The sequence below is a fragment of the Coregonus lavaretus genome (assembly GCF_964263955.1).
Source record: "Coregonus lavaretus genome assembly, chromosome: 38".
In the NCBI taxonomy this organism is placed as follows: Eukaryota; Metazoa; Chordata; class Actinopteri; order Salmoniformes; family Salmonidae; genus Coregonus; species Coregonus lavaretus.
In genome coordinates this window covers 8,252,695-8,264,232 of record NC_140025.1, presented here as the reverse complement: position 1 = coordinate 8,264,232, position 11,538 = coordinate 8,252,695, and the positions used below count along the sequence as shown (strand labels likewise).

The following is an 11,538-nucleotide window of genomic DNA, read 5'->3' as shown; positions in this document are numbered from 1 at the left end:
ATAGAAGTAGAGGCTGTTTTAGCTGACTGGTGACCATTGAGCTGTTACGTTTTTCTGTGTTGCAGCGGAGGTAGCAAGGCTCTTTGCGCCATATAACATTGGAGCCAGAAGGAATATGACGAGACGACCAGCACAAGTCCAAGTTAGCCGAAGAAGCTACACACACACTGTCTGTTGTTTGGCTGACCACAATGCGGATAAAATTCCAAGCGTACTGTTTAAAGCTGAACTTCTTACTTCAGGACTTGGAGAGCAAAAAGTAACATTTTCAGGTCAGTGCGAAACTAGGCATTTACCAAAAGTAAAAAAAGTTTGTACTGTCTGTGGCTTGTTGAAATTATTTGCATTTCTTTTTATAGTGACTCAAACTTAATTGGTGTTCATAGTGTCAATAATAGTTATCACAGGCTTTAGTCTTTTCCTGGTTTCAAAGGCTGCATTACAGTAAAGTGATGTCATTTTCTGAACTTACCAGACTGTTCTAGCTGTTCTATTATTTGCCTTTTACCACTTAGTCATTATATCCACAATATGATAGTTATTTATCCGAAATCTAAATGTGGAAGATATTTTGTGAATGCACCAATTGTCAACCTTACAATATCGTTGCAATATCGACATCAAAAAAGGTGTTAGGTCAAAAATGTGATATTTGATTTTCTCCATATTGCCCAGCCCTAATGTCAATGCATACACAGTTCAGATGAATTGACACAAGTTCAGTGTCTTTGAAAACATTAACACACTGTGCAGTAGTTGACTTTTTTTTCTTCCATTTACTAAAATCAAACTGTTCTGCACCTTCAGTGCTAACAGTACAGCATTCATGTTAGTCATTCTGTGGACCATAATGAGACAGGAAGCTTCAAAGAAACAGCTTTTTTTCCTTTCTTTTAAAAGGAAAGTAAACTTTCAGTTTTTCCTTGCTTGTTCTAACACAACAAATAAAAACATGGGTTGGACATCAGTCTAAGATTCTTGATAACACTTCCACAGTCTCTACATATAGTCTAAGTGCATCAGTAACAGAAACTCCTGGAGCTGGCAAAATTGCAACCTCTTCATCTGAGAGCTCACGGGCCAGCTGAACCTCGGGGACTGACACAGTGCCTCGATGAAGGCAGTGAGGTCCGTTCCAATCGATCCCATATTCTTCAGGAACCTGAATGGATGACAAGCATAATCAGTCTTGTACTTAAAACTAGTTTGACATGTCCTTACACAAGATTGTTATTTTTGGTCACCAAGGCAGTGAGAAATGAAATGTTACTTATTCAGTTTTTTTAAATAATACAGCTTTGCATAGTATGCACTGTAGAAACTACAGCTCACAGGTTGATCTTTAAAAGCTCGGGAGATTTTAAAGAGACAATAATCTATAGTAAATGTTTCATTTAAAGTATCACATTTAGCACCATTTTTTTCTCCCATAATTCCTTTGGGGAAACAATTTTAAGAAAGTGTTTAAAGTTCATTGTTAACCTCAGTAGGATCCTCCTCAGGGCCTTGCTCTCTGTAACTTCTCCAGAGTTGCTGTGGTGACTGATTCCTTTCAGTTCTAAGACCGTGGAAGTTCCAAGCATCTCGAAAAGAGTCGAGGCTTTGCTGAACCAGTGGAAGGAAAATCCGGTGCAGAGCGAAAAGATGGACTTCATTGTCTGGATTCAGTGTCTCCTGATCTTCCAATGAAGTAAAGATCTGATAGAAGAGGTCCAGGGCATGTTCATAAACATCTCTCCACATCCTCTCTATTCTGTGTTTAGGATAAAATTGAGAAATTGTTAATTTATGACATATGCTAAAGTACATTCAACTAGTATGTTAGTTGTGTGAGCCTAGTTGCCAAACATATTTCTTTACCGCTGATTGTGGACACTTCTGCCTGTGATGTGTGAATTCCTGTCGGTACCTCTGCTTCTGATCATGAATTCTGCTACATCTGCATTCTCCCCCCCTTTGTCAGACCGTACCCTTGATGGCAGCCCATACTGCTCAACAGCGGCGATAAAGCTCTGTAAGACCGTATGAGCTCTATTATTGCCGGCCACAGTCAGGTAGACCACTAAACGACTGAATCCATCCACCCCACCGTGGACAACAAATCTCCACCTGTTGCAAACACATGAAAAAATATAACTTTATTGTATAACAATTGTAATGAAACATATAGAAAGATGCATTGTTTATCTGCTAATATCACTGACCTGATAAGCTTATGGTGGCCATCTATATGCCACAAAGAGTTTGGGCCAGGAACAAAATACTGCCGTCGCCTTAATACACGCAGCCTCAGACGTCTCATGTAGACTCCCTCTGCATTGACTCTGCGTAAAGACTCTTGCAGTCTTGAGACTGAGGGGAGGAATTTAAAATGAATAACCACACACTCACTGGCTACTTATTTTGAGGATATAGTGGTGTCATAATAAAATAAATAATGTGTGTAAAACAGTCAACTATTACAGAACCACCACAGCTTCAAAAATGTACTTTACTGTCAGATATTGTACATATACATACATACATATATATATACACATATATAAAAATTATATATACATATACATATATATATATATATACACATACATACATACATACATATACATACATATATACATACATACATATATATATTTATATATATATACATACATATACATACATATATATACATACATACATATATTTATATATATATATATATTTATATATATATATATACATACACACATATATATACATATATATACACATATACATATATATACACATATACATATATATACACACATATATAGATAGATAGATAGATAGATAGATAGATAGATAGATAGATAGATAGATAGATAGATAGATAGATAGATAGATAGATAGATAGATAGATAGATAGATAGATAGATAGATAGATACCACATGCTCGAACAGAGATGACCTGAGATTTTTTGCCTCCTATGATATTTTGCTTTTCTATGATTATATTATACCCTTTACAGCAGGGGCACATCCGGACAGCTGAGAATATTACTGTCAGATATTGTTCCACCTCTATTAAACAGGAGGCTAAAAATCACAGGACATGTCTATCCTGATGATACAAGTCAGCCGTCCTGAAATGTGTGTTTCTCTTCACATTTCTTCTACACATTCTACATCTCAGAGGCGATGTCTTTCCATAAGCGGGCTTCCTTCACCTTTCAAAGGGGCAGAGCTCCAAATTAAAAATACATTTAAATAATGCCCATATTATTATCTACTCACTTGGAACATGCACACCTCTTGCATTCAGGTGACCACGCATTAGCTTGTAGCCGGTGTTTGGATGACTTCTGTGAATTTCATTTACAATACGGTCTAACTCCTCATCATTCACAGCTGAATAGAGATCTGTCTTTCTGTACAAACAAGAAAAACACAACATCAAGTAATGTTACCTTAAACGTCATATTCTTTCCGAGTGTATGAGAGCAGCAATTCATAAACAGAAAACTCATGAATTTAGTGTAAATACCTTAAACTGTATTGTTGCATGCGCCTCCTGATGGTCCTCTTTGACACACCGAACATCGCTGCAATTTGAACTGCGGGAACTCCACAAAGAAGTTGATGCTCCAGAACTGCACTCGGTATGTCAAACGTCAAACGCCCCGGTCCCTGTGTGTGTTGGGCCTGAAGTGCCCTGGTACCAGAGAAGCGGTGGACAACTTCTTCTAGATTTGCAATCACTCTGTGGTCGATATCTTCGTCGGAAAGTGCGGAAATGACTCCAACAACTTCAATAAGTTCCTCTGCTTTACTAGCTACATGCTCTGGGTCAGCAGGTCCTGCTTCTACATCCTCTGCTAAGTTTAAAATGTCTCTAACCAACTCCCTGGAAAGTTCACGGAGATCCTCCATTGTCTCTATCCAGGTTGGCCTACTCTACTTCAGACCAAAGCAATGGATCAGACTAGATTCGCGTTAGCCCCGCCCACTGACTTTGATGGGTCAGTTTGACAGTTTTAAGTAATTCATGAATCACTGCAATGCAGGATCATGAAATGTAAATGTAAATAGTGAAATAATTATATATGTATTTTACATAAAATGAATCGGTATTTGAATTAATTAATGATACATTTAATTACACATTTATGTATTTAATTCTAATTTGAATTAATTAATGACACATTTAAGTAATTATTTAATGGTGTATTTATTTATTTAATTGTGGCACTTTTAGTCCTCCATACTTAATTGCTACCCAGAAATTATTTGATATTCAGATAAAAATGACTGCATTGGAACTTTAAAGTTGTAACTTAATTTCTAGAATGAAACCTGTGCTGCTATGGATGTGTTGAAGGAGAGGGAGAGGGAAATGGCAGTCCTCCAGCACAGGTGCGTCCAATAACTAATATAAATATTCAGTTCGACCATTAATGGAGTTCATTGTACTATAGATATACAATCCCACTTGGCAAAAACTGGTTCAATTAAAGTTGTTTCCATTGTTGTTGACGTTGAATCAACGTGGAAAACTGATTGGATTTGCAAAAATTGAATTTCATATTTTTTTCACCTAACTTTTAACCTACAGTATCTCACAAAAGTGAGTACACCCCTCACATTTTTGTAAATATTTGAGTATATCTTTTCATGTGACAACACTGAAGAAATGACACTTTGCTACAATGTAAAGAAGTGAGTGTACAAATTATGGTCGCCACACAAAATATTGACACTTTGAGCCCTTGGACATTTTCACTTAGGGGTGTACTCACTTTTGTTGCCAGCGGTTTAGAAATTAATGTCTGTGTGTTGAGTTATTTTGAGGGGACAGCAAATTTACACCGTTATACAAGCTGTATACTCACTACTTTACATTGTAGCAAAGTGTCATTTCTTCAGTGTTGTCACATGAAAAGATATACTCAAATATTTACAAAAATGTGAGGGGTGTACTCACTTTTGTGAGATACTGTAAATCCAATGACATGGTGACATTTCTTGTTGATTTCACATTGAATTCACGTTAGTTGACAACTCAAACAAAACTAGACATTGAACTGACATCGGTGACCAGTGGGATGGATTTGGAAAACATACACAACAATTCACACACGTACATTCCAATGCCTATTAATTACATGGTTTACTTAGACCATTGTTAAACATTACCCTCTGTCACACACTAGAGCTAGGCAGCCATTTTAATGTTAGAACCATGCTCTAGAGCATAGGTCACTAACAGGCGGACCGCGGTCCGGATCCGGACCCAGAAGCCGTCCCATACGGACCCGGACCAAAACAAAAGATTATGAATTAAAACCTGACGGGGCGCTTCTATTTTAATATGCACAGCTTTTGTAGTCTTTACGGTACTCGTTTTGTGAATGAGGAAACTCACCGACCAATTGCATGTGAGTTAAGCCATCCCACGTGATACCACTCAGCCAATGAAGTCTTTGCATTCCTGGCGGTAAACATTGGGACTCTACAGTGCAGACAGATGAGAGTTTTAGAGGCAAGTTACCAAGGAAAAGAAAGTCGGATTAAAAAGATAGCGATATATGTAGAAAACAAAGGGAGCGAAAACAGACGAATGAGACGGAGAAAGGGAACGAAACAGACGAGTGAGAAACAGACGAATGAGACGGAGAAAGGGAGAGATACAGACGAGTGTGCCGGAGAAAGCTGAGGAAAATACGAGTGAGACGGAGAAAGTTGACGAAAATATGAGTGAGACGGAGAAAGGGAGCGAAACAGACGAGTGAGGCAGAAAAAGGGTAACAGTTAGAGAAAATAAGGAACAAATGGCACTCTCCAAAAAAAGAAAAGTGGACAATGAAAACAGAGCATTTAATCCAGAATGGACAGACTCATTTCTGTTCATACTTCCCAATGGGAGCACTAAACCAGTGTGTCTCATATGTGCAGAAACCGTGGCACTTATTAAAAGTGGCAATGTGAAACGCCATTATGAGACAAAACATAAAGGTTTTGAACAAACGTACCCACTCAAATCTGAATTGAGATCACAGAAAGTAAGTAGTCTCAGAGCCCAATATGACCAGTCCACCAGGATCCTGAGCAACACATTCACTGCCCAACAACGTGCTCTTGAGTGTTCCCTCAGAGTTTCTTGGATTTTGGGTAAACACAAAAAGCCATTTACAGATGGAGGGGTTGTCAAAGAATGCATGAGTGCAGTAGCTGAAACACTACTTGAGGGAAAACAAAAAAATGAGCTTTGTGATAAAATAAAGCAAATTCCCATGTCAGCATCATCTGCCACAAAGAAAAGTGAAATATTAACTCAGGATGTGCTAACCCAGCTAGATGAAGCCATGCATAAGGCACCATGTGTAGGCTTAGCTGTGGATGAGTCCACTGACATATGTGACAATGCTCAGCTGTTAGTGTTTGCCAGGTTTTTCAACACAGCCCAGAAAACATTCTGTGAAGACATGTTAGGTGTCACTCCCCTTCAGACCAGTACAAGAGGAGAGGATATCTACCTGGCCATTAAGGAGATGTTAACAAAAAGAGGAATAGAGCCAAAACAAGTGGTTTCAATAACCACAGATGGAGCCCCTTCTATGATAGGGAAAGAAAAAGGAGCTGTAGCAAGACTGAAAGGGGACAATCCTGAGCTTTTATCTTACCATTGCATCATTCATCAATCTGTCCTCTGTGCCTCCCTGTCAGATGAGCATGCTGAGGTGATGAATACAATGATGAAAATGATAAATTTTCTCAGGGCATCCTCTTCCTACCAGCATCGCATGCTTAGGGAATTCCTCAGAGAAGTTGATGCCAATGCTGATGATCTTTTGCTGCACAACAATGTGAGATGGCTCAGCAAAGGCAGGGTGCTAGAGCGCTTTTGGTCCATCAGGAGGGAATTAGCATATTTTTTGGCAGAGCTAAGCAGTCAGAAGGCAACACAGTTTTCTCTCTTTTTAGAAAATGAGAAATGGATGGATAATGTGGCCTTTTTGGTTGACATCACGTCACATCTGAATGAACTGAATTTGAGGCTACAGGGCAAGGACAATTCAATTTGTGAACTGATGACAGCTGTTCGCTCCTTTCAGAGGAAACTTGAAGTGTTCAAGGAAGACCTGCAGGGAGACTGTGTACACTTCCCAGCAGTGCAGGAACAGGTTCAGGGACAGAGAGATTTGTCTTCTTTTGTTGATTTTATTGATAAGCTGATTGTAAACTTCAGCAACCGTTTTGACAGCTTCAGCTTTGGAGAGCAGCTCACCATGTTCATTCAGAACCCATTTCTGATCACAGATGTCAGGGGGTTCTCAAAGGAAGTCACACAGCACTTTAAATGGGTAAATGCTGGGTCTCTCCAGATGCAATTGGTTGATCTCCAAGCAGATGTGGCCCTGAAAGAGCAGTTTGTAAGAACTGACCCTTCCACTTTCTGGTTCCAAATGGTCCCTGAGACTGCTTTCCCGGGTCTGAGGAAAGTAGCCCTATACATCTTGACCATGTTTGGCTCCACATACAACTGCGAGGCAGCTTTCTCCACAATGAACATAATTAAAACTAAATATCGTTCCAGGCTCACCAATGAGCACCTTCACATGTGTATGAGAATGGCCCTGACTCCATTCAAGCCCAGGTTTAAAATTCTAGTCTTGCACAGCTCTGTCGATTAAATCAACTAATCGATTAGTCGACAAACTCATATAAGTGTTAGTCGACTAAGAATTTCTTTAGTCGAGGACAACCCTAATGTTCAGTTCTATGTTTCGTGATAATAAATATTGTCAACAAGTTTTTGAATTGTACTGAATTAATTTGATTAGACGGTCAGTTATTGATTACATTCAGAACTACTAGGCTACTTAAATATATATACCACTAAATTGTTAGACATTATGATCTTCTGGACCTTTGCTTCAAAACATTTTCTCTAACTGGACCTTTTTTAAATTTTGTTGAATACCCCTGCTCTAGAGGAACTATCTGAGCTAATCAGAAAACTCTATTTAGGCATGGATCTTCCGCTGCTTTTCCCCCAGTCTCACACAGAATGTCCAACAAGTCCTACCTGGTGTCATGCTATCACTTGGTGCCAAACCTCTGTTACCTGGTGCCCAAATCCCACCTGGTGCCCACAGACCCAGAGGCCAACACCACTGCCCACCCCCCAAGGGACAGTCCCCTAGAAGGCATCTCCCACATGCCCCTTCCCAAGCCAGAGCTCAACTCCACCCTGGGGCTTCTGTCCAGCCTGCTGTGGCTGATCATGGACCAGCAGCTCCATCGGTGTTGGATATGCTAGCTCTGTTCACTCTACTGAACCCAGCTGCAGCAGAAGCAGCAGCACCAGGAACATCAACAGCAGTAACATCAAGAGCAGTAACATCAACAGCAGTAACATCAACAGCAGTAACATCAAAAGCAGCAACCTAAGCAGCAGCAGCTACAACAGCAGAACCAGTAGCATCAGCAGCAACCGTAGCAGCATTAGCTCCTGCTCAGCCGCCCAGCAACCCTGACATCACCCGGGGCCGTGGCTAACTTAGCAGGGAGCCTATCAGGGCACAGCCACCAACTATACTGTATGTGCCCTGAATACTGAACAAAGAACTCCATTAAACAACCAAGAACCAGACTCGACCACTCTCTTAGTCTTTCCTCCTTTCCTTTTAACTTTTATCTAGCTATTTTTATGTAATCAGATATGTGTTTATACACCACCTCCTCTCAGAAACCCCACTGGCATCCTTCCACACATCTAGACCCCAGAGAGAAGATACATTCCTGCTCTATTTGATATCAGAAGTTCATACTTGTGTCAATAGAGCCTTTGCTTCCTTCGGACGCCTCGGGCCAGGGTCTTTGAAAATCGATAATACTCACACAAAGGTGGCAGTATGCAATGCTGTTTGTGTCTCCACCCTGCTTTATGGCTCTGGACCTGGACCCAATATAGGTGGCACATCAACATCCTGGAATCCTTCCACATCAGATGCCTCCAACGCATCTTAAGGCTAACCTGGGAGGACTGAGTGAGTACCCCACAATGAGATCCTTGCCAACACCAAGGGCTCAATTCAATTTGTAGTGCTGAAGAGCTGTACAACAGCGCAATAGAAATCTAAAGGCAATGTTTCCACGTTAACAGAGACTGCGTTAGTTAGCAGAGACTGCATTCACGGTAAACACTGCATATATGGGCTCAATTGGAAATTACCTTTACATTTCAATCGCGCTACAATGCTGAACTTACAATACGAAACAGCAATACGGATTTAATCGAGCCCCAAGTCGACCTGCATTGAATCAAGCATGGCTAAAGGACATCACTGTTGGCTCGGCCTAGTGATCCGCATACCTGAACACCACCTCCCTCACCGAGTTCTCTACGGCCCACTGAGTGCTGCCAAACGCTCTGCTGGAGGTCAGAAAAAGCAATGCAACCAGTGGCGGCTGGCCGATAGAGGGCGCTAGGGCGCCGCCCCCTTAAATAAAATTATTTTAAAAAATAAAATAAAAAATAAATAAAAATAATAATAATAATAATAAAAACATCAGTATGTCAATATTTGTGTGTTTGAAATATGGAATGCACACAGTAATATGTGTAAGATATGATAGAAAATCATATTCGCAACCTTTCCTCTGCCTGTCAAACGCCTCGTCAGCTCTGGGCGATACAGAAAGTGCCCCGAGGAGGCGGGTCTACGTAGCAGTTAAGCCAATTGCTAATTTAAGATATGAATGTATGACATAAAATGTAGCCAATCAGCGATCTTAAATCGAATCCAAGGAGGGCGATTATTTTATCGCCCCAAGCTCGCCCCTGATAAAATAAGGACCGGGCTCCAGTGGCGCCATTTTTACTAGACGACAATGGCGAGCGCAAACGTTACTCCTCCAAGACCCAACCCTAACTCGGTGAAATCTCTCCTCCAAGATCCGTTTGAGAGGAGAACTTTGTCAGAGAAAGTTCGGGTGAAAGAGCTGGGCCCAGATCAACCTGACCTCTCAATCAGACAGCAGGCTAGCGAGAAAGGGAAGCAGTATATGCGCGGCTTCTCCCGTAGCTGGTACACCAGGAAGGCTTGGCTAGCTGGGTGCACTGATGCTAATGCTTTATTTTGCTTTCCGTGCTTGCTTTTTAAAACGACGGGGTCAGATTCAGCATGGACAGGTACCGGAGTGAGGGATATGAAGCACCTGTCAGAGAAGGTAAAGAAACATGAGAACACCAGGGCACACATGGACAACTCTGTAAAGCTAGCTGTATTAGGAAGGGTGAACATTGCTACGCAGCTGGATGACGGCCACTGGATTGCGGTGAGGAAACACAATGAGGAGGTGGATAAAAACAGGCACATTCTATCCAAAATTATCGATTGTGTGAAGTTCTGTGGGGCTTTTGAGTTGGCCTTGCGTGGGCACGAGGAGACTGACTCCTCGGACAACCCCGGCATTTTCCGGGGCTTAGTGGATTTTGTTGCCTCCCTCGACAGTGTGCTGGAGGAGCACCTGAAGACAGCTACCGTTTTTAAGGGCACGTCAAAGACGATACAGAACGAGCTGTTGGACTGTATGCTGTCAGTGCTTAAGGATTACATCCTGGAGGAAGTAAAGAGTGCTGATTTTATCGCCATTCAAGCTGACGAGACGACTGACGTTTCCACCCACTGCCAGTTGGTGCTTGTGATACGCTACATCGATGCTAAAAGTAACGTCCAAGAGCGTTTTTTTGAGTTCATTTTGATCGAGAACGCAACCGCCGACACCATCGCTACAGCGCTGCTGGAGAGGCTCAGCACCATACTCTCACATGGACAAAAGGCCAAACTTATTGCCCAGGCTTACGACGGAGCAAGTGTGATGAGGGGAGCCACCGGCGGAGTGCAGCGTAAAATAGTGGATGTGTACGAAAATGCGCACTACGTCCACTGCTATGCACATCAGCTGAACCTCATCATGCAGCAGGCTACTTCACGCATCCCCAGGATCGGCACTTTCTTTTCCGACCTTGCAGGATTTTCTGCTTTCTTCTCCAGGTCTCCCAAGCGAACCACCGTGCTTGACGAAGTGGTTGCGCATAGACTCCCCAGAGCCTCTACAACACGGTGGAACTTCCACAGTCGCGCTGTAAACACTGTGTACGAGTACAGGGATGACCTCCTAACGTGTTTCCAGACCATCAGAGACTCTGGGAACTTTGATGCCCCGACTGTCAGAGAGGCGGGGGGCTTTGTGAGGATGCTCGAAGACGAGGCTTTCTGTTTTTTCCTGGCACTGTTCCACAAGATCATGCCAAATGTGGACATGCTTTTCAGCCAGCTGCAGAAGAGGAACATCGACCCTGTCTTCATTAAAGCACTTGTCCAGAGGTTCACAGACAGCATGCTAACAATCAGGTAAATAACTATATTTACTATTGGCTGATAAAGATGTTGTTAGAAAGATGAATAGTTCACTTACAACAGTTTAAAAGCCTAAATGTGTCTGGTCATCAAAGTGAGTGATTATCATAGAGCCGTCACAATTATATTTGTTTTAGTATTTTAA

The 11,538-nt window shown here is 41.6% G+C and overlaps 1 protein-coding gene across 1 annotated transcript; it reads right to left on the bottom strand.

Annotated features, from left to right (window-relative positions):
- Nucleotides 1–772: 772 nt before the first annotated feature.
- Nucleotides 773–3,334, bottom strand: LOC311112215 (uncharacterized protein). Its single transcript, XM_084155237.1, has 5 exons — nucleotides 3,262–3,334; nucleotides 2,205–2,352; nucleotides 1,861–2,109; nucleotides 1,483–1,753; nucleotides 773–1,162 (listed from the first exon to the last, which is right to left on the bottom strand). Exons 1-5 carry the CDS (start codon nucleotides 3,299–3,301, stop codon nucleotides 965–967), a joined length of 906 nt encoding a protein of 301 aa, XP_084011363.1. The 5' UTR covers nucleotides 3,302–3,334; the 3' UTR covers nucleotides 773–964.
- Nucleotides 3,335–11,538: the final 8,204 nt, after the last annotated feature.

Excerpts from the sequence above, each read along its gene's own strand:
- LOC311112215 (XM_084155237.1), bottom strand. The coding sequence starts at position 3,301 with ATGCGTGGTCACCTGAATGCAAGAGGTGTGCATGTTCCAA. Across the intron at positions 2,110-2,204 it reads GGCCACCATAAGCTTATCAG|GTGGAGATTTGTTGTCCACG; the intron begins GTCAGTGATATT and ends TGTTTGCAACAG. Across the intron at positions 1,163-1,482 it reads CTGAGGAGGATCCTACTGAG|GTTCCTGAAGAATATGGGAT; the intron begins GTTAACAATGAA and ends TCATCCATTCAG.